Genomic DNA, 24,681 nt, shown 5'->3' with positions numbered 1-24,681 from the left:
GTCTGCCTTTGTGTCTTTGTGACGGCTTTGCCAAGAAAAACAGCCTTTGGCTTGTAGAAAGGTTGACATCTAGTCATCCTTAGTGGTGACAGTAATCTGCTCTTTGGCATTAATCATTCCTACTTTTTATGTGGAAGATAGCCATCAGCACACAGAAAACAGTTTGCCTAAAGAGGAAGGATAGCATTCTGATTTTGCCACCTGTTTGAGAAGTTGCCCCCTTCCCGCCTCAGGCTTCAGGCATGCTAGGCAAGCACTGTACCACAGAGGCTATCTCCTCACCCCTGTCCCTCTCTTTTGGTGACAGAGCCTCATTCTGTAGCATAGGCTGGCCTGAAACTCACTGTGTAGACTGCCTCCAAACTCAAAGTAATTCTCCTGCCTCAGCCTTCCAAATGCTGGGATTATAGGTGTAAGCAAATATTTAGAACAGTCCTGGACACAGTAGGTCCTTAATAAGCACCTTTAAACAATGGAAAAGAGGACATATGTGGCTTAGAGGAAGTCTCATTGGAAAACTGCATCTCCAGTGACTGGGTCACTGGTGCCACTTTCCTAGGTAAAGGGCTAAATGTATGACCTAGGGTGCTGGCCTTGGTTTGCTTGGCTCTGCTGAATGTGTTCTATAGGTACGTTTTTTTAGGACAGTGGAACAACAAACAGCTATAACGATACTTTTTATCAGGATATTTACATAAAATTGATGCCTTGTGAGTGGCTAGAGATTTTCAACATTGAAACAGTAGTTCTGGAAGGAATAACCACTGGTTATTCAGTCCCTTGCTGGCCATCTTCTGAAGCTTTCCCACAGCAAAATGCCTCCTTTGCTCACAGCTAGGACCTTGGGCTTGTTAAATTTGGAAAGATGTTGAAAGCAGCTTGCCAAAAAGGTTTTGTATGCAAGGAAGAGAAGGTGAATTAGGAAACGTTCCCAGTTTGTTTTATTCCTGAAACTTAAGAATTGAGGCCGGACTGGAAAGGAAGATGGGAACTTATTTTTAAAATTCATGATTTGATGAGTCATCGGACTCCATTCATTTGATACCTGCATTGTTAACACTATCAGAACAAGGGAGAGGAGAACAGCACACTCTCGGCAGCTGGAGTAAGCTTGGGGATAAGGCTTGCATTTTGTTGATTGTATTTATGGAACTGTTTCCAGCTATAGGTAGAGACAAGTGGTGTCTTCAGGGTGGAATTGCCATGTTGGGATTTACCAGCAGATGGCAACGTGTCCAGGTCTGATCATTATGAAAGTGGCTTGAACTCGAATCTGCTTCTATTCTTTCCAAAAATAAACATTACAAAATTAGCTGACTGTGCCCTGAACTTGAAAAAAAAAAAAATCCAGCAAGAGAGTCATTTCAGGCGTCTGTTTATCTTTCCCCCTTTGTACCCTGTTCTAACGTCACCTTGAGCTCATGCATCTATTCAGGGATAATGATCCTTTCACCAACTGTTGTGGGATGACTTGGAAACAGCATTATTAAGCGGTGACTGTTTCCTCTCCACATGCACTGTTTATTAGATTTGATTTCCACAAAATGGCCGAAGTCTCTTCCCACCGACACGGATTGAAGTCTGAGGATAATTGCACAAAAGGAATAGCCACTTGATGTTTGCAGGCAGAGCTGGAGATCTATATTGTGTCGTGGTACTTCATTTCTTCAGGGACAGAATTATTCAATCATAAAACTGCATGGGTAGCTGAATGCCTCTAACCCATGGAAAAAGAAACCGGAAAACAACATTTGGGAACTCTTCAAAGGGATCCCTAATGCTGTTTACTGGACAGATGTATTTCTTCTCCCATCTCTTTTCACAACAAGCTTATTAACTTGCCGTGGAAAGCACCATGCTTTCTCAATTTGGCAAATAATACGGTTCGTTTTGCCAAGGCAAAACAGCCTAAAAGCAATATTTATATCAAGAACTCCTGGCTTCAGCGTGGTCCAGATCCTTTCTTCTCGGCCTTTTCTGGCCACTCCCGGCTGCAGGGCTAGGCCAGCAGGTGCCCCAGGTGTGCGGACCACCTCAAAACCTGATTGTGTGCGGGTTTGCCTAACACTGTCGCGAGGCACGTGGACCCGGGCTCGTGTGCTGCCATCCAAAAAGTATTTGACACCGGGAACGAGTACATTCCCTTAAAGAATAAAAGTTTCCAGTACAAGAGAGGCGGGGAGTTCTCTGAAGACCCTTTAGACGTGAACTTCGGGATTGTGGAATGACTCATCTGCTGTCCCGCGTTGGAAGCTACACTCTGGACTGGACCCCGAGGGCATTCAGGGACAGCGAGGATAGCGGCTGGCGGTGGAGACAGAAGCCGCTTGCCTCGGCCGCGCAGAACTACTTTTTCGCTCCCCTCCGCCCCCTCCCGCCCCTGGACAGCGCTGCGCGGAAGTATCCGCGCAAGTTTGGGAGAGAGTCCGGGAAGCGGAGGGATCCCGGGTGAAGCGGCTTCCCGAAGTCTCAGGGAGAAGGGCCCAAAAAGTCGGCGGGGGAGGGGACGGCTCGGCGCGCTGCAGCCGCGCCGGGCCGAAGAGACAGAACCGGAACCGGAACCCGCGCGCGTGCCCGCAGTGGTCGCAGGGCCCGTCACCGCCGGCGGATCCCCCCCCCCGCCCGCAACCACTCCGCCCTGCGCGCGCGCCCGCGAGCGCCCCTGAGGACTCGGCGAGCGGCCCTCCGCGCGGAGCAGCAGCCGCCGCCGCCGCCGCCGCCGCCGCCGCCGCCGTTCGGGGGGCTGGGCTTCCGGGCCGGGCCGGGCCGGGGACCTCCCGCTCCTCGCGGGAGCCGCCGCCTACCAGAGCGTCGGGGAGGAGCCGTCGTGCCACTGCGGAAGAAGCGCGGGGGCCTCCGAGGGATGGGGAGCTGCCCGCGGCGCTGAGACAGGGTCCCTGTCAGCGCGGCGGCCGGTGCCGGGTGGGGGCGGCGCGGAGCAGCTCAGGGCCCCGGCCCGGGGGACATGGGGCGGCGCGAGCCCGTCGCGGGACGGCGCGAGACGCGGCGGAGGCTGCGGCCACGAGCGGCCGGCAGTCCCAGATAGAGCGGGGGACCCAAGGGCCGGGCCCCGCCGACTCGGGACAGGAGGCGACGCCCGTCCCCGAGCCGATCCTGCCACAGCCCGGAGGGATCCCGGTTCCCGTCCCAAGCCTCGCGACTTCCCTCTGACGAAGTTTGTTTCCCCCTCCGTGCCTTGCTGAGGATCATTCCTAGTTCTAGAACTCGCCTTGTGGCCGACTTGCTCGGTTTGTTTGGGGGAGAGAACTTGTTTTGCTTCCACCCGCATCCCTTTCCTTGACCCCTTGCAATCGGATGTTCTAGATGACTGAATGGAGTTTTGAGTTGGACTTTTGTGTCCCTGCCGAAATTAAGCCTGATCCCAGAGCACTGGGGGTGGGGTGTGGAGGTGTTACTGTAAAATGCAAGTTGGATAAAAAGAAGACCTCTCGCCAAGGGCCCCAATGAGTGGCACACAGTCGACTATCACGGACAGGTGGGTATGAAGTTCCTCGGTCGCTCACCTTCCCTGGATTTGGCCCCACGCAGCAGGGGAGTCGGTGATTGCAGATTTGCCTTCAGCTAGTGCAGTTGACAGGCATAGGAAAGAAGGTTGTTTCGGAGCTGTGCAATTAGTCTAGAGTTGCTGCTGCCAAGTTATCCGGTTGATTGAATTTGGAAATGCAGTTTTTTTTTTGGGGGGGGGGGACAGAAACTTGCCCCATATTCTCAGAGGAAATGATGGAAAACCATGATTGTGGTTTTCTGTCAGGTCCATTAGGATTGTGTCCATTAGGATTTTGGAGCCAGCGGAAGGTCATTTTGGGTGAAGGTCAGAGCCCGAGGTCGGTGGGTATTGGTGCATCATCAGGTTGATTACTGCTCTGTGGAAGTTCTGGACTCTTAATTTTAGGAGTTTCTGGCTGTGAACCTAATTTTCATCCTGCTGCATGGTGATTTGTGAATCTGGTCTCTTTATGTGACCTGCACAGTGTTTAATTATTAATTACCTAATTTTCCAGAATGTTGACACTACCAGTAAATCACGGGCTCTTGCTGGGGACAGTTTCCAGGAGCTGAAGGAAATGAGGGAAAATCATGGGGCCTGCTTCTAATTATTCTTTTTTTACATTTCATCTTCTAGACGCTCTAGCATTTAAAGATGTAAACCGAGTCAGGTTTAGGCAGGTGGATCTTGTTTGTTAATCAGGGTTTCATGGCGTTGTGTAAAGGATATGTGGCCAAGTGTAATTCTCTGACACTTAAGAGTTCTTTTGAGTACTTTTCAATGAAAGCAAGTTGGTTCCTTTAACATCTTTTATTTCTCAATTTAATTATGACATTGTATGTTACTTCCAAATTTTAGCTTGCTGTTTTTTTTGAAGTCAACCTTCAGATTGTTGTCATTAAAACAACAACAACAACAACAAAATACAAAATAATTGAAGCAGAAGGCCAGAAGTCTTTAAGTGCAACAGTAATGCTCCTGCAGAAAGCAGTTTAATTTCCTATTGAGAGAGTCTCACCCAGTTGTGAGACTCATTTGTTGATTTTTAAAGGGGCCAAATTCCATTATCATACCATAACAGCTCCTCCAGAGCCAGAACTTCCTTTTCCTGTTGATGCTTTTCAATGTCACATGAGTGTTCACCTAAAAGATGCCCTTAAATATTTAAACTACTTCTGTTTACTCTTTGTTTGTGTACTTTGCTAGGCAGGATTTCATTTTCAGTTTTCCTGCAGATACCCTTTACATATACGTAGAACTGTTTTCTGTCTTCCTGCCTCCCCATCCCTATTCCTTCTCCTTTCATGGTGTTTTGCTTCTGAGCAATCACTCCCAGGTGTCCAGATAATTGTTGTGCTGGTCCATTCTTGTTCTGTCAGTTGAGCCTATAGATAAGCAGACTTCCAGAAACTGGTGTAGTCCTGGTTTTCATTAAGATGCTGCAGAGTTTAATTTGTAGAGACAGAATTTAGAGTCACTGAATCATTGCACACAAAAGTCATACAAAAGCACCTATCTAAGAAGTTTTTTTTTTTTTTTTTTTTTAAACCAGCTTGGTTTCTCAGGGATTTTTGTTCTCTTTCTGGTATCTTGGAAATAAAACATTGAGATTTGGATCTTTCTTATAACTTAATTTAGCATATGAACAATAAACATGCATGCAGTTTTCTTTTTTTAAAGATTAATTTTTGTATCTTTACTTCTGCGTATGTGTTTGTGTGGGTATGTGCCCCTGAGTGCAGGTGCCTCAGAGGCTGTCTATCCTGGGTGCTGGAGGCCTGACTTGGGTCCTCTGCTCTTAAATGCTGAGCCATCTCCCTAGCTCCACCCCACTCCCCTTTTTTTTTGAGACAGATTTTTGCTGTGTGTCTTTGGCTGTACTTGTAGCACAGTCTAGCCTCCAATTCAAGGCAGTCAGTCTGCCTGCCGCAGCCTCTAGAGTGCTGGGATTGAAGAGATGGGCTACCTCCCTTCAGGATTTTACTCTTAGAAATTTACATCAGAACAGTGGATGCAGATTCTATGCAGTCAAGTGTTGTATCTTTTTTTTTGTTTGTTTTTTGTTTTTCCCCCTTAGACAAGGATTCTCTGTTTAACAGCCTTAATGGTTATGGAACTCCCTCTGTAGACCAGGCTGGCCTTGAACTCATAGAGCTCTGCTTGCCTCTGCCTCCCAACATACTTAAAGACGTGTTGTATCAAAACACAGGGGAAAAAAAGTTGACATTGATGAGGGGAAGCAGTATAAATATGTTAATGCTTTGTGGGGCTTAGGCCTAAATAATATCTTCTTAGTGTAAACCTTTACTAGGTTGCTTTAGACAACCAAGCCATGTAAAATATGATTATAGGTTTATTTTAAAACTGATTGAAATCCTGTTCTTTGTCAGGCATTGGGGTTTGGCTTGACTTTTTTTTTTTTTCCTTTTTTCTTTCTTCAAAGACAATTAGTATATGACAACTACCTTTTCTTCTAAACTTATTCTGCAAATGTAGAGCAGTCCTTTCTCTTTAAGAGAGTAGTTCCTGGTTTGAATATATGTTGAGGTGAAATCTGGAAGTACTGGTTTAGTAATACTTGTATGCCAGAGTGCCTTAGCAAAGGTCTTCATCTAAAATCTAGCTTCCCCTCAGTTAAGTATGGCTTCTCTCTCACTGACTCCAGTGTGCAGTAGATAGATTTTCCCGACTCTAGGACTGTTGGCAAATTAATAGTGCCAATGTAGCTTTTCAGAGACCCTTTCAAGTTTGAAGTACTGTATGTAGTATGGCTTTGTTCTGTAGAGTGTGCAGAGCCACCAGGCCAGCTGTATGAGTTGGAGTTCTTTCATTGTGGTGTTTCTGACTACAGAGTCTGTCTGTCCTCAGTTGAAATCAGACTAGCTGGTTTTGGGCGTTGTTCTGTTTTGCAGTTTGTGGCAGGCGACACATGGCTGAACAAGATAAGAAGGGTTTTATTCTTGTGTTAGGGACGTGCCGGGGCTGGGATGGAATTCAGCTATGTTTAGGCTCTGATTGGTCACTTTGGATACTCAGAACTCTGTTACATCCTGTTATTATTTCGCAGTTAAATTCACACATTCATTTGTTCCCTTTTCTTTCTCTTTTTATACCTCGGCACCCATTGCTTTTTAAACCTTAAAACTTATGGTGTGTTTATAAAGGCTGCTGTTTTTATGTAGTGTATCTGGAAAGTTTTTTTTTTTTTAATTAAGTGTCTTATAGATGCTTTCTAGTCAGTCACTTGGCTTTGTAACTGCTGTGAATTCAGAAGACTAAAAAGGTGATAGAAATGTCTGATTGCCACTTTTCCTTCTGCATTAATTGCTGTATTTAGCCCTAAAATATCCTAATAATTTTCAGTGCTCCCTGGCTTGCTTCTATCCCTACAGTGGAAGATACTGTGGTAATTGATATTTCATTTAAGAAGTAGAGAGGAGAGTTTTTTTTTTTTTTTTTTTTTTTTTTTTGGAGCTGAGGCTCAAACCCAGGGCCTTGTGCTTACTAGGCAAGCACTCTACCACTGAGCTAAATCTCCAGCCCCGAGAATTTTTTTTAATGGACCCAGTGAATGATTTCAGGAGATTCTGTAACAGCAAGTTTTCAGGGTGGTACAGGTTGGGAAGTCAGCGGGGTCTTCCTCGAGATTCTTGGACTCTGTTTGCTATTTGTGATTTGTAGATTGGCAAAGGGTTTTGATGTGTTGGAATTTACTTATCACTGAATTTAGCTTTAAGGTTAACTTTTAAGCAAGCTTTTAAAATGAACATGGAAACCTATACCTTTACATTCATATTTAAAGTATAGATGCCATTCATGGTTTTTTTTTTTTTTTCTGCCAAAGTTGTCTTATAGTTCTAGTTAATAACAAAAACAAGCAACCTACCCCCTTAGGATTGTGTGTTATTTTCAGGGTTGCATGAGTCATTTTTTGTAAGATGTAATTATTTGTAACATTTTTTTCATGAAATGAATCTATTTCAAATACCGACTTGAAATTGAGAATAAGGAGGATCATACTACCAGCTTTATAATATTTTGTCTTTTCTAAGTTCAGAATAAAGTCCTGATACATATAAGTCTGTAATGCACTCTTACAGTTTTACCAGTGTGGAGAATCCAAATTAACTTTTTTAAAAATTCAAAGTTATAGTCTTCCTCATTAAAAGCACACTTACATTATGTTTGTATTTGTTTCATGAGTTGACAAAGGATGCTTTATTTGAAATCATTAAAAAGTGTGTTAGTCTGTTATCACTTAGTACATTAGTGATTTCTGGTTGTTAACATGTTACCATCATAGATCATAGACACAGCACGGTATTTTAATGGTTCTGCTCAGGTGATGGGGGGGGGGCTAAGCTGTGATTGTCTGACAGTCACTAGAAATGCTGCCTAGTGGTTGGGGCTGTAGGTCAGTGACAGTGCTTGGGTTCCTTCTCCAGCAAAGCAGAGCGAACAGGTCTTACTACATAATTATCCTCCAGAAACGGACTGGGATGATGTTTTCAGGAATAGGAGGCTTAACTTAATTTTGTCTCAAGTGTTAAAATTTGGATTTGATGATTTAATTAACATGGAGATAAGATCCTTTCTCTTAATTAGGAGTCTTTAGAATAGTGACATAACTCTTTGCTTTTCTTTTGAATAAACTATTCTCTCATGTATACAGTGACAGTCTATGGTAGTATAGTTCTTATAAAACTGGGACAATCAGACATACGATTTTTTCCCCCACTGTGCTGCTGATGGTACTAAAGGCCTTGTGTGCCAGGCAAAACTTGAGATTCAAGGTTTTAATCTGGATTATCTGGATTCAAGCTGTCTTTTTCTTTTTTTTTTCCTTTTTTTGCTTCTCCCTCTCATCCCTCAAGCTGTCCTTTTTATTATGTCTCTTGTTTGTTTGTTTGTTTATTTGTTCTGCTTTTCAAGACAGGGTTTCTCTGTGTAGCCCTGACTGTCCTGGGACTCCCTCTGTAGACCAGACCAGCCTTAAACTCACAGAGATCTACCTGCCTCTGCTTCCTGGTTGCTAGGATTAAAGTCATGTGCCACCACTGTCTGGCTTTTTTGCGCGCGCGCACACACACACACACACACACACACACACACACACACACACACACACACATTTTTTTTTTTTTTCTGTTCACCATTGTTTAGTAGCCTTCCAACGTCACCAAAAAAGAATAGAGTATTTTTTTTCTCACAGGATGCTTTCTTCCTGGTCCCTTATCTGTGCTAACTTTAAATGTCTCTAGAGAATAAAGCTTTTGTCACTTCCTCAGGAGACTGAACAACAAGCTGATAGGTCTTGTAGTCAGGAAGCTTTTCCTGCTCTTCAGCTCAAGCTTTTCTTTTAAGTTGTCCTGGTAACGTGTCTTCTTGCTGTACCAGGCTAAACGACGCTTTTCTGCCGTTTGAGTTTGCATGACTGTATTGGGTCACGTGGTTAGCGCTGCTTTCCATCTAGTTCCCCTCCCCTTACTTGTTGTTTAGCCAAGCTATGTTTCTCTTGTTCCATTGTCTAAATGTCAGTCTGTCTCTCTTAATATTTTATTAGTTTTGCCTAACTTGCTGTCCTAATACAGTTCTTAGTTGGTCTGCTGGTACAAAATGTGATATTCTATATGATTCATATTCTAGAGAAGCAAGTTCCAACGTATTTTTACTGTGATTCTGAGTTCTTTGATTCTTCTCCAGCATAGCCCTGGCCCCCAAATTATGTGTAGAAAGATTCTCAGAAGAAATGTAGATAGATGTATGCGTGTATGTATCTATAAATTTTGTACTTGAGATTAAATCCAGGACCTCAGGCTTGCTGGGCAAACAGCTATATTCTCTGGCTCTATGTTTATTTTAGATAGCATTTAGAATGGGTGTAAGAGATTTTAACAACCAAATGAAACAAACATACACAAATAACATAATTACCAAATCAGCTAATTAAACAATTACTCATGTTTTAGAAGACTTCTTTGATTCTTTCAAATGTAGTTCCTCTAATAACATCAAAAAGTAGAATATAGATATACTGTCTGTCCAGGGCCTTTGCTGATTCAAATTAGGCAGAAGTGAAGACAAGGTATCACTAGGGTCAATAAAGAGATCCAACTGTAGCTTTAAGGTAATATGGTAAGAGTCATCTGGAAATTGTTACTGTTCTACTGGTTTGTTTCAGTCTGTTACTTAAAATGTTACCTCCCTATGTCTTCATATTAATTTTATGAAATATCTCTGCAGTGATTGCTTAGTAGTAGTTTTCTTGTAGAGTAGATTACTGTTAAAATTTAAATAATACTTTCTTCTGTCAGGAGAGATGGCTCAGGCTAGGAGTGCGTACTGCTCTTGTAGAGGACCTAGGTTCAGTTCCCAGCACCCATATCAGGAGGCTCTTAACAGATTTCAGGTCCTGCTCCAGGGGGATGAATTGCCCCTGGCTTTACTAGAACTAGACGGAAAGCATGTGAATTCACATGCAGGTGCCCTCCTACAAGTACACATGTAATTAAAATATATAATTAAAAATGAATCTCAGAAAACCATCTTACTTCTTTTATTTGTGAGAGTTATTACTGATGAAATAGCAACAGAAAAAGTAAATATTTCAATTACTATAAGATATCTAAGATTAAAGAACTCTTGAGTGTTTTATTAGATCTTTTTTGATACTTAGTCTAATGTTATTTAAGTAGATACCCTTGATCTTTTGGGTTTTGCTAATAAGTTTTGGAATTTGGAAAATACCAATTTTATGTTTTTGACTTAGAATGTCTAAAGTATCAAAGATAACCATGTGTGACATGTTTGTACGATGCTTGTGGAGCTGGTGCCTGGGATATTGTGTAGATTTTGATCTTGCAGAGTAGTACGTAATGGTGCTGACTGAAGATCAGCTGTTCTCAAAGTGCATAAGCCTGTGTTTTTGACTCTTAGTAGAAGAGCCACATTATGGCTCCTGTATTAAACTGACATGCCTCAGTGCAGCTGAGAGTTCAGACTCATACCCCAAATGATTTTTAATGGATTCAAATGCTGACTCGTGGTTTTTAAAGTCTTAGTCATGAGTCAGGCCTAGGTGGCTTCCTTGTGTTTAGAGACAAGCAAATTTAATAGCGAGTGAGTGAGTGAGTGAGAGAGAGAGAGAGAGAGAGAGAAGGAAGGAAGGAAGAAAGAAAGAAAGAAAGAAAGAAAAAAGAAAAAGAGAAAGAAAGAGAAAGAAAGAAGTCTTTGGCTTGGGACTGCAAATAGCAGTCACTAATATGGGATTAAATATAAACTGTTTTTTAGTTTGTATAATTAATATGTCAAAGAAGGTTTTTTAGATCTTCATGGATTCAGAAAATGTTCATTTTTGTATAAAAAACAGAGCATCTGAAGGTATTAACCGTGAAATTGATCACTTAATACAGACAGTACCCACTAGTAGAGTAAAATGTCCCTAAATAATATGTAAATACATGTAGCTCAAGTATGTTTTCATATAGATTTTAGATGGCTTATCTGTCTTGCCTGTGTTCAACACACGTGCTGATCTACTGTGGTTTGTCTGGTGTCTCTCTGTGGTTTACTCAGAGGAAGTGGTTCTTGTGGGTGAAGGTCTGATCTTCTTGGAGATTGTTGGTGGCACATACACTGTCAGCTCGTTTCCTGTTTTATTGGCTTGGGCCAGACTTCTCAGGATGACTACTGCTGAAGGGGTATCTGAGTATTTTATGGTGGCAGGATAGCTGGTCACAGTGTTGTATAACACCCACGGCTCAGGTGATGCAAGGGTGAAATTGATGTTTATAAAGGGCCTTGAGAGTCTAGGATGAAGAGTGCAGACATTGTTTCTAATAGTATTTGCATGGTATTGTGATGTTCATACATTGCTTAGCTGTAGTGAAAACATGGTCAGGTAATACAGTATTATTTTGGGAAACTTGATTTCTGTAGCCATTCAAATGGTTTCTAATCACCATAAGTATCATGGTCAGAAGTTTTTCTTTTCTGTGACTGGGGAGATGGCTTAGTTGGTAAAGTACCTGCCATGTAATGGTGAGGACCTGAGTGTTGATCTTTAGCACCAATAAAAAGCTGGGGGGCACAGTGGGCATCTGAAACTCCAGCACTGGGGAGTGGTGGGGACAGGCAGATTGTTGGAGTTCGTTTGTCAGCCCTCCTAGCCAATGAGTGAGTTCCGGGCTCAGTAACAGGTCTTGTCTCTGGGCCTGCAAGATAGCAGAGTGGGTAAAGGTGCTTGTCAGCAACCCTGGGACCCACATGATGGAAGATGAGAACTGAATCCCAAGAGTTGTCCTCCAGCCTCCACATCAGTGCTGTGACACTCATACCCCCCCCCCAAATGCTGTGACACTTCATGTATGTGCATTCATGTGTGCATGTGTGCGTGCACACACACAATAATAAATGTAAAAATTTAAAAGTTAGAGACATTGTCTCTAAATAATAATCTGGAAAGCAATAGAGAAGACACCAAAAATTGACTTCTGATTTCCACGTGCTTAAGCAGCCACATACACACATCTATGTACCCACATAAACACCACCCATGCAAAGAATTTTTCCCTTCCATCTCTCTCTCTCTTATAAAGATAGTATTTTTTTCCCTTAATGTGCATTGGCATTTTGCCATGGGTGACAGGTCCCCTGGAACTTGAGTTACAGACAGTTGTGAGCTGCCATGTGGGTTCTGGAAATTGAACCTGGGTCTTCTGGAAGAGTAGTAAGTGCTCTTAGCCATTGAGCCATCTCTCCAGCCCCTAAAGACAGTATTTTAGTATATAACCCGGCTCTATGTAGATCATGCTGGCCCTGAACTCACTGAGATCTACCTGTCAGTACTTCTGCCTCAGGGATTAAGGGTATGTTCCACCATTCCTGGCCCTTATATGAGGAAATGTAAAGAAGCTGAAGACAAGCCGGGCAGTGGTGGCGCACGCCTTTAATCCCAGCACTAGGGAGGCAGAGCCAGGCGGATCTCTGTGAGTTCGAGGCCAGCCTGGACTACCAAGTGAGTTCCAGGAAAAGGCGCAAAGCTACACAGAGAAACCCTGTCTCGAAAAACCAAAAAAAAAAAAAAAAAAAAAAAAAAAGAAGCTGAAGACACCTTGTGTATAGTACTAGTGAAGTCGTTTTCACAGAATTTAACGCTTAGGACAGAGCTACTTCACCAGTTTAACTGGAATACTGAAACAATGGAATGGAGAGAGTTCCCTTTTCATCAGTAGCTTCATCATGCATATGCAAAACTATTTACTTTCCTGAAACCTAAAAGTGAGCAAACTGATAGAATTAAATGTTATACTTTATTTTTTTCTTTTAGTCCATGACACTTTAAAAGTAACAATCTTTGAGATGGGGAATGTTTCTTTTAATATTAAATTTAAATCTAATTGTCAGTTCTCCAGACCAGAAAGATACTTAAGTGCTGGATACTAGCTCTGCTTCATTCTTGGTATGGAAAAGCATAAGGAAGAAACAAATACCTAAGTAACTCAGCTGGGTGCTGATGCTCAGATCCAGAATGTGCACATGCGAGCGTGAATACACACACACACACACACACACACACACACACACACACACACACACGGCAGAGATACCAAGAGAGAATGAATATTATGAATTCATGCCATAAGGTAACTTTTCCTGCTCTTTTCCTCAATTTCCACACCTCCATCAGTTCTCAGACACGCTACTCAGAAGTAACTATATTTAAAACTGTTCCTGTTTTGGAGACAAGGTCTTGCTGTTGTTCAGGGTTATCTTGAATTCAAACTCCTCTCATCTCTGCCTCCTGAGTGCTGTAGTTAGAAGTGTGTACCACCACCCCTTGCTCTCAAAAGTACTATAAAAAGATAACTGCCTATCATTTTAAGATTCTGTGCACCTGTCCCAAAGTGGTGGGTGTCATCTGCACACTTTTGTGGTTATGCTGTTACAGCAAACTTCAGGATTACAGTGTCAGGTCCGGAGTGGCTGCACCATCACTTCCTGGGTCTTGTTAGGGAACCTGGTTGAAGGAACACCCCTGTCCGAAATTCATGGTTACTGTTGCAGAGACAAAGAACAAGAACATTGATGGAAGCATATGCTGACTCTTTTGTTTGTTTTTCGAGACAGGATTTCTCTGTCTAGCTCTGGTTGTCTGAAACTCAATTTGTAGACCAGGCTGGCCTCGAACATCAGAGATCCACTTGCCTCTGCCTCCCAGAGTGCTGAGATTAAAGGCGTGTGCCACTATACCGGGTCACATAGGATGAGTCTTAAAGCTTTTTGTTCAATTATGTGACATCACATTAGCTCATAGGACATAGGCCAGAACAAGGTAGAGTTTATTGTCAGTGGGGTAGGGATGCATACTCTTCTACAGGGGGCATTGCAAGCCATGTGATCATTGGTAAGGCTGTGTACTCCTTCTAAGGAAAGCATACGGAGGCTGAATAAGTAGGAACAATAATACAGTCTACCACAGGAGTTGTTCAGTAAATGCTTATCATATAGGCTGTTTAGAGTATGTGTATGTGAGAGGTTTATTTCCATACAGTAGTACGAAGAGTGCTATGTTGAGCCTCTGTGTTCCTGTGATTAGCTTCAACAGTGATCAGTGCATGATTGTCTTGGTTCGTCTGTTTCCCTTGCTTCTCTTCATGGGATTATAGTGAAGCTTCTGGATATCCTGCTATCACCAGTGAGTGTCTCACTGAGACTCTGTTTAGTTTGGACTATGACCTCTTATATTATATCCTCACCGCCTAGTGGTTTGAGACAGTGGTACTGAGAACTCTAGAGCGCTGTCACTTGGAGAGGATGTTCATGGAGTGTATAGAGTTTGACAGCCAGATCTTGTTTAGGTTTCATGGAGTGTTTCTGGAGGAGGCATAGACCACGATCTACTCTCTACTCACCTTGAGTGGTGTGTGTGTGTGTGTGTGTGTGTGTGTGTGTGTGTGTGTGTGTAAGTGTAACAGAAGCAGGTAATTAACCTCTGGGAAAAAATAACATTGCAACAGATTTGATTTGCAGGAGGTTTCATTCTCACTGAGCTTCTGTTGGAATGATGCCAATTGAAAGGATTCCCAGCTCTTAATGGCTCCAAGTCTTCTGGGAGCTCACAGTCAGTGATGTTATTTAATGTGGAGAAGAACATCAGAATCATTTATAAAAAGCCCGTGTTCACCTATGTTGTCAGTTGTCCAGGGAAAAGAGCTATCATCCTGAGATCGTCACAGTGGCATAAGAGTAAAGGGAGTCTAATTTTAGTTCAGAATCAGCACCGCTTGTAGCTATTTAGGCAGATGAATCCAAGGGCCTTCAAGTCTCCATTAGACTCAGGATGTTAGTACAGGCAGTATGTTGTTATTTCTCCGGAGTAGGGCGTAAGGGGCATATGTCACACATGTAGGAGTATTCAGTTTTTGGGGAACAGTGGGGAACAAATCAAAGAGAGACTCTCTTTTTAAACTTCGTACTTGTCACATGACAATGGTGCCAGTAAAGAGAGTTTATAGTGTCTAGTCAGCAATTAAGTTAATATATATGACATGATGGAAATATTTTAGTATAATACCATTATTGAAATAATTTTAACTGGCTTCTTATTTCTGTCGACACTTAGGTACTGACATAGCTCTTGGTCTCTTTAATTAAATTGTTGTTAATCTAATTTCAGAGTCCATGTAGGAACTGCAAAGCGCAGTTGCAAATGGCTTTTGTTGGCTTAAATAAAATTATTTAAACTTGGGTTTTTCTTGCTGTTGAGTTGGTTCTGGCTTTGATTGCTCAGAGCAACATTGCTCAGAGCAACATATTCTATTTAAAATATAAATGCATAAATTTTATCCATAGTGAATAATTCTTTGGTGTGCCATTCTTATTATTTGTAGTGTTGTCTCGCAATTGAAAACACTAGTTTTCAGAGATTGTCAGGACAGTAGTACTTTGGTTGCATCTTAGTTGCATTTGCTGTTGGCAATTTAGAAAGGGTTTATGTTCCTTGTTACTGTATTTACTCAGCAATTCTACCTGCTTAGAATTTGTGGGTCAGTGTTGGAAGGTAAAGAGGTCTCTTGGCTAGATGGGAACAGCAAAGAAGTTCCTCCCCAGGGCTGTCCAGTGCAACAGTGTGGGAGCTGTTTCCTTCTTAGAATAGCAGTCAGTCTATATTACATGTGAGAAGTAGTAATCATAGCTTCTTCCTCCTCCTCTTCCTGGTCTTATCCTCCTTCCTCACCTCCTCTTTTCCTCCTCTTCCTGTTCTTATCCTCCTCCTTCTCCTTCCCTCTTTTTACTTCTTGTTTTTTTGAGACAGGGTTTCATTGTGTAGTCCTGGCTGTCCTGGAACTCAGCCTGTAGAGAGCAGCCTGGGCTTAACCTCAGGGATCCACCTGCTCTGCCTCCCGAGTGCTGGGATTAAAGATGTGCACCACCACACCCAGTATCGTTCATCGTTGTTGTTGTTGTTTAAAATTAGCTTTTGAAAGAATAGATATGGCAGCCCTGAATTTAATGTGTGTGTGTATTTTATTTTTATTTTTGCCTATGTTAGAGGATCAGAAGTAGAAAACTGAGTGATGCTGATGTTGAGAAGAGTCTTAAGTTTTGGCGTGTTAGGCTTGTTCTAGTACTAGCCAGCAGACCTTAGGCAAATTTACTTTGTTGAATATTATCTGTAAAAGTACTAAATAAGGTGGGTGTGATGATTCAAGCCTGTAATCCCAGCACTCAGGAAGCAGAAGGATTGGTACAGATTTTCAGCCAACCCAGCCAGCCTGGGTTACCTGGTAAGTTCAGTCCATCTTTTTTTTTTTTTTTTTTCCGAGACAGGGTTTCTCTGTGTAATTTTGGTGCCTCTCCTGGATCTCGCTCTGTAGTCTATGCTGGCCTCAAACTCACAGAGATCCGCCTGGCTCTGCCTCCTGGGTGCTGGGATTAAAGGCGTGCACCACCACTGCCTAGTCCAGTCCATCTTGTGTTACTTAATGAGAGGAGAGAGACAGACAGATTGACTTCTTCTGAGAAATACTGTGAAGACTGTAAGAGAGTGTATTTAAGTCCTATTGTATTGAACTGGGCATGCTAACACATGTCTTTAATCCAAGCACTTGGGAGGCAGAGGCGGGTAGATAGATCTCTGTGAGTTCAAGGCCAGCCTAGTCTATATAGAGTTCCAGGACAGCCAGGGCTATATAGAGATATCTTGTCTCAACAAACTAAAAAGAAGAAAAGGTGCTAGTGTATATAGCAAGAGGCCAATAAGTTATTGACTGTGACTCTTTTTTAAAATTTTATTTACTTATATTTTATCAGTGTTCTGCATGTATACCTGCGTGCCAGAAGAGGGCGTCAGATCCTATTATAGATGGTTGTGAGCCACCATATGGTTACTGGGAATTGAACTCAGGACCTCTGGAAGAGCAGCCAGAGATTTTAACCACTGAGCCATCTCTCCAGCTACATGACTGTGTGTGACTCTTAAACCTTAGAAATATCTGTTTTCCTAAACTTTTTTTAATGCTTGTAAAATGATTTTGAATTTATACATATTTCAGCTGTTTTCCCTTGCTAAATAATATTCTTTTAATTTTATATTTAAAAACTTAAATTTATAATTCAAATAAGAAAGTTATCTGTAATAATGATATTTATTGATTTATGCTGAACATTGAAGCAAGAAGTCATTTGTTTTTTGAGATCAGATCTTGCCGTGTTGTTCATACTGGCTTGGCCTCCTGGGCTCACCCTCTCAGGTCCAGGCATGTACCTGGTTCAAGAAGTAATTTTTGTTTGGAGGAAGTAGTACAAAGTAGTAATGATTAAATTGATTTTATTTTCCAAGTTAAAAATGTTAATATGATTACTTTCGATTGCACATTGTCCTTTCGTTTTGCTCTTTATTTTTCACTCTCACTCTGTGTACGTGTATTACCTAGTCTTTAGAGGATCTGAAATAGCATCAGTATAGGTCTTTGCTTTTGGATTTCTGAGACAGGGTCTCAAGATTGCAGGTGTGAGCTGCCACACCCAGCACACTTAGAATTCTTTACATTTACTGTTGGTACTTTGGTTGGTGTTTTGAGAGACAGACAGGATCTTGCTGTGTAGTCCTGGCTGGCCTGGATTTGATAGGTAGGCTAGGTTGTCCTAGAAAAGTCAGTAATCTTTGTCTTCTAAAGGCTGGGATTATAGATGTGCACCACCACAGCCTGCTTATATTATTATTATCTGAAACCTAATCTTTGTTTGTAAATCATTTTCTGTCACAATTATTCTTAAGTTCTTTTAATATGTTTATGATCAGTTTGATATGAAATTTTTTTTGGTGTTAGAAGAGCAGAAAACAGTAAGAAAGAACTCCACAATTTATTATACTGATATGTAAGGTGGGAAAAAAAAGCAGCAAATGCCTTTTTTTTTTTTTTTTTGGTTTTTCGAGACAGGGTTTCTCTGTGTAGCTTTGCGCCTTTCCTGGAACTCGCTATGGAGACCAGACTGGCCTCGAACTCACAGAGATCCGCCTGGCTCTGCCTCCCTAGTGCTGGGATTAAAGGCGTGCGCCACCACCGCCCGGCGCAAATGCCTTTTAATAGAAGATGATTACTTGTTTTTATTTTATGGTCCTGGGGATTGAACCCAGAGCCTTGTACTTGCAAGGCATATGCTGTCATTGCCCTTGTTTTTTTGTTTTTGTTTTTGTGTGTGTTTCTTTTTGAGTAGGGTCTTACTTGTCATCACAGACTGACCTTGAACTGTATAACCTTTGCCTTTGGAGAGCTGGGATTGAAGGAGTGTGCTCACCAGCTTCGGTGATGATATGGCTTTTGTGAAGCATAAGTAATAGAAGCAAGTTGGGATTCCCTGCCCCACCTCCCTGCTTTTTCTTAGAAAGAATCTACATTAAAGATGTCTTGTTAACATAATTATCTCCTTTTTTTGTTGTTTAGTTTTTTAGTAACCCCCCCAATTTTTTTAAATAAAATGTGTTTATAAAAACAGAAGCCCCTAAATGAAGTCTTTTACTGATAAGTAAAAAGTTGTTCATAAAGAAAAACTATAGAATTGTCACTTTAGAATCTTACTAGGTTTCAAATTTATAAGAGATTGCATGGAGAAAGCAGTGATCTTGAAAGAGTTGTTACACATGTGGAGAGAGAGCTGCAGACATCTTCCTGCAGGATTCTGGGAAGCTGCTTTTTCCCAAGCTTACAGCCCCTTTATGGGGTAAAGTTCTGTTAATTTGCATAAATATTTACCATATCTCATTTTAGCTAGCATTGCTTCCTCACACTGTAAGCAACAAGAAGTTTGCTTATCCAACTTGGAAAATTTACTGTTATCAATATCGATAATCTGGAGAGTGTTCTGCTATCTTGAAGGGCTGATGAAGTTAAATAGTCAGTTGGAGGGCTGTGGATATAACTCTGTTGTAGAGCTTGACTATTGCCAAGCATACCCAAGGCCTTAGCTTTAATCCCCGGACCAAAGCAAAACAAAAATTCAAATAGGAAAATAACAAGGGTAAACAACATGTTCCCCAGAGCCATAAACTATCATTCTCTAGTACAGTAAATACACAAGACAAATTTGGCTGCTTAAATTAATTAAAATTAAATAAAATGGAAAATTTAGTTCCTTGGTCACTTTAACCACATTTTTAGTGTACAGTATTCACATGTAGCCATTGTATTAGTTGTTCATTATCAGAGGGCATTTTATGAGTGCAAAACGTATATATTTTGGTATTACTAGAGATGGTACACCTTAGGTCTCTTTTAACCTAAAAAAAAATTTTTTTTTTTTGAGACAAGGTCTTTGTAGTCCAGGCTGGCCCTGAACTTGAGGCACCCCTCCTGCCTCAGCACCTTAGGTGTTGGGATTATATGCACGAGCTACTACACTTGGTTTCTTTTTATTTTATTTACTTTTGGATATTTTATTTTCATTTTTAATTATGTGTTTGTATGTATCTCTGTTGGGGTTTGTGCACATGAGTGCAGTGCCTGTGGAGACCAGAAGAGAGCATTGAATTTCTCTAGAGCTGGGGTTACACCAGTTCTGGGACTCTGCAAGAGCAGTGCCCACTCTTAACTGCTGAGCCATCTCTCCAGACCTTTTCATTTTTAGGGCAGGCCATGAGTATTTGGGATTATATGGCTGTGCTACCATGCCTGTCTTGCAATAAATAAATAAATAAATAAATAAATAAATAAATAAGACAGTATTTGGGATTATATGGCTGTGCTACCATGCCTATCTTGCAATAAATAAATAAATAAATAAATAAATAAATAAGGCAGAACTACCAAATATTATCTCGTGGAGTTATAATCAGAAATCTGGGAGTCATTTAGCCGAGTGGTTCTGGTTCAAGGTTCCTCATGAGTTTGTAATAAAAATGTCTATCCCTTGGAAAAGAGGCTTTCAGGTATCTGAAGACTTGGCTGGAGCCAATAGGTCTACTCCTGAGGCTGTTCACTTACACTGGACAAGGGACTGATGATTATTAATAGGAGACGCTGGTTCCTTATTCATTTCGGGGACCTCTTTAGAGACACTTAAAGCACTCAGCTTTGCTTGATGAGAGAGCAGGATGGAAGCTGTAGTAAGTTTTATGAGGTGACCTCAGAAATTACACTGTCATTTCTATACTGTTCTATTGGTTCATAGGTCAGCTCTATTCACCTGGCAAGGAACTGTTCAAGGGCATTGGTACTGGGAGCTCAGAGTCAGTTGGGCTCATTTTGGAGGCTGCCTACCATATAAACTTAGGATTTAAGGTATTTAGAAAGTTATATTTTTAAGTTTCGGTGAAAGTAAGAACCAAGAATCCTAATTTCCATGCTTATAGTTGGAAAGACTAATATAGTTAATGGTCTACCTTGGTCTTTGGTTAAACACTAAATTAATTAGGCAGTTTGATAAAAAAGCCATTCAAAGTAATCTTTATACTTTACTCATATTTCATAGTTCTATTTTTGCATTTATCTCCATTTTGTTTTGTTCACAGAATGCTTATAATTGTCAAGATAATTTAAGTTGTTCACAAGAATAGATATATTTGTCAAGATAAGGATACTTGCAAAACTTGTCTTAGTCATGCATACAATCTTGCAAATGAAAGACTTCTCCCAGAAATATTTGAAATTCTTCCTGAAGCTGGAATGGATGTGTGAAGAGTTTTCCATTCTTTCTGCCAAACTCTGTATGTAGCCCTAATTTTGAAGTTAGATAATGAATACTTTTAGAAGGTTCTCTCCACTTCCCCCTTTTAGAGACAGGATCTCATATATTCCAGGCTGGCTGCCTCTAACTTCCCATCCTCCTACTTCTCCCTCCCAAGTGCTGCGATTATGGGTGGGGGCTACCGTACCCATCTCTGCACACACATAGAGTTCAGAGGACAACTCAAGGGAGTGGGTTCTCCTTTCACCATGTGGATTCTGGGGTTCAATCTCAGGTCATCAGGCTTAGTGGCAAATTGCCTCTACTGGCTGGGCCACCATCTAGCTGGCTTACGCCCAGCTCTTTCATGAGATTTTTAATAAGCTGTAATGGCTGACCAAAAAAAAAAAAAAAAGCCAACTAAAATAAATGTCGTGAAAGTATTGAGAAAGGACATTATACTTGAAGTTAGAAGTCTTAGGATGCCTTTAGGTGGTAGTGTGTATTTCAGGAGCTATTTAGAGGTAACATAATAAAGATGGGTAGCCATTTAAGGTTTCATGGAGTCTTACAACATTAACAGAAAAGGTAGCCAATTTATTTAAGAAGTAGGAGGGGGTGCAGTAGCTGAGATAACTAATGAGCTTACTAGATCCATTCTGTTCTGGAGACCAGGACTTTACTTATAGTAAGTGAAGTGCTTGTGCATTAGGCAGTTTGGTAGTGTACCTGAAGCCTCCTTCTACTTGAGTGGTGTAATCTCTGTCTTGTACTTAATATTGAATTATTTTAATTAAGTATTATGAAAACAGCAATTATATCTATGAAAAATTTTTGTATGATTTGGAAATGTGGAGTAGACTCACTGAGAAAATGCTGTCAAGTTGGATGAGGATAAAAACAACTGAGTTATTTGTGGAAAGATTTAGTGTATATTTTTATGCACTCTTGTTTCTTGTTCTACTGTAAGTAGACTAAATTGGGAATTAACCATGTATTTGGTGTAGCTTATATGACAAAGATAACAGTCACTCATGATTATCTTGTTAAAGAAAAGGTCTTTATCCCATATCTAAGAATTGGCAGATGAATACACATTTATATATTCAAAGTTGAAATAGAGTTTAAGATCTCTACAAGTGTGTTTAATACCTTCCTGATTTGACTGCTCTTTTCCATGAAATGACCAACCACTGATACCAGTAGATGGGCTAAGACAGGCTTTGTTGTGTGGCTAAGAGGAACATCATAACTTCAGGAGGTGTGAAAAGAAAGCAGTATGAAATGCCTCCTGCTTGAGGTAATGACCAGGTTGTAGTTGTGCTGACTGAGTTAATGTCTTTTGTCTTAGAAACATTGATTTGGATTTCATTGCTAGTATTTTCAAATATAATTGTTTGTACATTTTTTTCTAGTGTTACCTTTTTTCTTTGGCAAATAATACTATTTTTTCTCACTTATAATAGTGAAATAAAGTTTCTTTTGGAAATGACGACAATCTTAAAGTAGTCAAACTACTGGTTCAAGGCTCTGTGCTGTGGCAACTCACTGGGTCTGTATAGACACCAAGTAGGCCTGCCTCTTCCCCAGCAGAGACCCTAGACTAGGTTTAGAAGGTAATTGACAGAGGAGATTTGAAAGCTTGCAGGACTGTGTTTTAGATAAAGGAATCTTAGAACTTAATTTTTCTAGATTTATTGAGTTTGCCTGTCTTTACGTTTCTGTTCTTAATACTTGGAAATTGTAAATACTGAATTAGATGAATAAATGAACAGATGACACCAAGTTAGAGATACATTAGCATAAGGCCAGATTGGACACCTAGCAAAATGTTGAGAATTCTCAAGGCCATGCTGTATTGGGAATGTTATCTTTTGTTGTTGTCTATTACTATAGCAATTGAAACAAATTATTATTCCTTTTTTTTTTTTTTTTTTTGACACGGGGTCTCTCTACATAGCTCTGGCTGTCTTGGAACTCACTCTGTAGACCAGGCTGGCCCCAAACTCACAGCGATCTACCTGCCTCTGCCTCCTAATTGCTGGGATTAAAGGCATGTGCCACCAGGTTCAACTTGAAGCTAATTCTTGAAGGGAGACTTGGGGTAGTGTTTCTCATTGAATTAGGACATCTTAATAAGTTTAAGCATTACATAAAATGATTTGATAGTATAACTTAGAAGCCTAAGAAATGCTTAAATATTTTGATCTCGTAATGCCAGTTTTAGGATGTTATCTCAAGAAATGAAGGGAATAAAGCCTATAAAATATTAAAAAGAAATCAGTGACACTATTGTTGGTACTAGTGCCGTTTAAGCATTATATTTACCTTTTTATAGAGATTAATTGGAATGATGCAGCTTCAGCATAGGGTTTTCTGAGTATACACAAGCATCGAGGTCCAGCTAATTCTACAGTCTAAACATGGGAAGCTCCCTTGTTTCTGTGACTCAGTGGCTTTCAAATTAGTAGCAATCTACAGTTTAAAAAATTTATTTTCCCTTTTGATTTACTTCATTATGAAATACTGTAAATACAAGACCAAAAAGAACATAGAATGAACACATATATCCTACCTAGCACCATCCTTTTGGGTGGGGAAGGTGAAAGAGTAAAAAATGTTTCTGAGTTTTCCTCATCCAGTTTTTTTTTTTTTGATTATTTCAACCACATAAGTGTAATATGATGTTTTATTTTTGGCACAGCGGCTGCCTCTTAATCTATTGCTATTTCCGCCAGCAATTGCGACTCTGCAGTTACTGGCCTGCTTCTCTGGCAGCAGCCTGGCCACTCAGGCTGCAACCTGGTTGGAATTCTGTTCCTTCATGGACTGGCTCTGCCACTGCCACTAAAGGTAGATTTAACTAAATCTCTACCATTCTATTTATAAATAAGACTCAAGATTCAAAGGCTGGGGTGAAAACCTGCTAGCCCAGAGAGGTTGAATAGCACCTCCTAACCTTCTTGTGGGCATTTCCCAAAGAGTGTCCTTCTGCTCCACCAAACAAAAACAATCATACCACTCCAGATCCCTCTTTCCTCCTCCTGGTGCTCCCCACCCTTCTCCCAGATGCCCTCTGATGCTCTATAATTACTTTCTGTTAACTAGTTGCAAACTCAGTCTTCTGACCCAAGGTTAATTTTATTTAATTAATGCAAATGCAAACTTGGGGTTCACAGTGTGATCAGATATCCCCCAATATTTCCCCCTTTTTGTCTAAATAAAAAGGAAAGGTTTTAACTCTTAACACAGTAAAACTGTATACAAAAAGAACAATTATCAGATATTGTCTAAAAAAGAAAATTTTTAATGCTAACATAGTAAAACTAAATATAATATGGACAATTATCAATAAGGGTTATATTCATAATGTCCAGTCCATTTGTATTTGTCAGATTCAGAGAAACTACTCTATTATTTATCCTATTTTGCATTACCAATCCAAAACTATCTTTTTAGACCTCCAAAACATTTTCTTAGAGAAACAATTTAAGCTTTTATGTCTCTCAACCTTATACACTTTATACTTCTTTTGTGAGTTTCTTTTCTGATTTTGGTAACAAGGAAAACTGTAAAACTATAACTATTTATTCTTCAGCCCCATCATAGATCCAAGAAGAATATAACATTACCAGAGTAAATAGGAAGTGTGGAGCAAACAACTTCCAAACCTATAGAAATGACAGAAGCAGTTGGCTGCCTTGACAGTCACCCAAGTTTCCTCTGCAGTGTTTGGGCCTCCATCTTCCCACCTGTACTGTAGGCCTCGAATATCTTACCGACTTTCCTTTGAAGCAGTAATTTTTCTCTTTCTTTCTTTCTTTCTTTCTTTCTTTCTTTCTTTCTTTCTTTCTTTCTTTCTTTCTTTCTTTCTTTCTTTCTTTCTTTCTTTCTTTCTTTCTTTCTTTCTTTCTTTCTTTCTTCCTTCCTTCCTTCCTTCCTTCCTTCCTTCCTTCCTTCCTTCCTTCCTTCCTTCCTTCCTTCCTTCCTTCCTTCCTTCCTTCCTT

The 24,681-nt window shown here is 40.8% G+C and overlaps 1 protein-coding gene across 5 annotated transcripts in view; it reads left to right on the top strand.

Moving 5' to 3' along the window:
• Positions 1 to 2,972: 2,972 nt before the first annotated feature.
• Arhgef12 (Rho guanine nucleotide exchange factor 12) overlaps positions 2,973 to 24,681 on the top strand; it is a 139,559-nt gene continuing 117,850 nt past the window's right edge. Inside the window, exon 1 of one of the 5 annotated variants that reach the window (XM_076576065.1) lies at positions 2,973 to 3,496. In XM_076576065.1, coding sequence (XP_076432180.1) covers positions 3,465 to 3,496 — 32 coding nt within the window. In that variant the 5' untranslated portion in view covers positions 2,973 to 3,464. The remainder of the gene's footprint in view (positions 3,497 to 24,681) is intronic. The other 4 variants (XM_042280724.2, XM_042280723.2, XM_042280722.2 and 1 more) reach the window with 4 other exon arrangements.

This window comes from Peromyscus maniculatus, chromosome 7, assembly GCF_049852395.1.
Source record: "Peromyscus maniculatus bairdii isolate BWxNUB_F1_BW_parent chromosome 7, HU_Pman_BW_mat_3.1, whole genome shotgun sequence".
In the NCBI taxonomy this organism is placed as follows: domain Eukaryota; kingdom Metazoa; phylum Chordata; class Mammalia; order Rodentia; family Cricetidae; genus Peromyscus; species Peromyscus maniculatus.
This window is presented reverse-complemented; position numbering and strand designations above follow the sequence as displayed.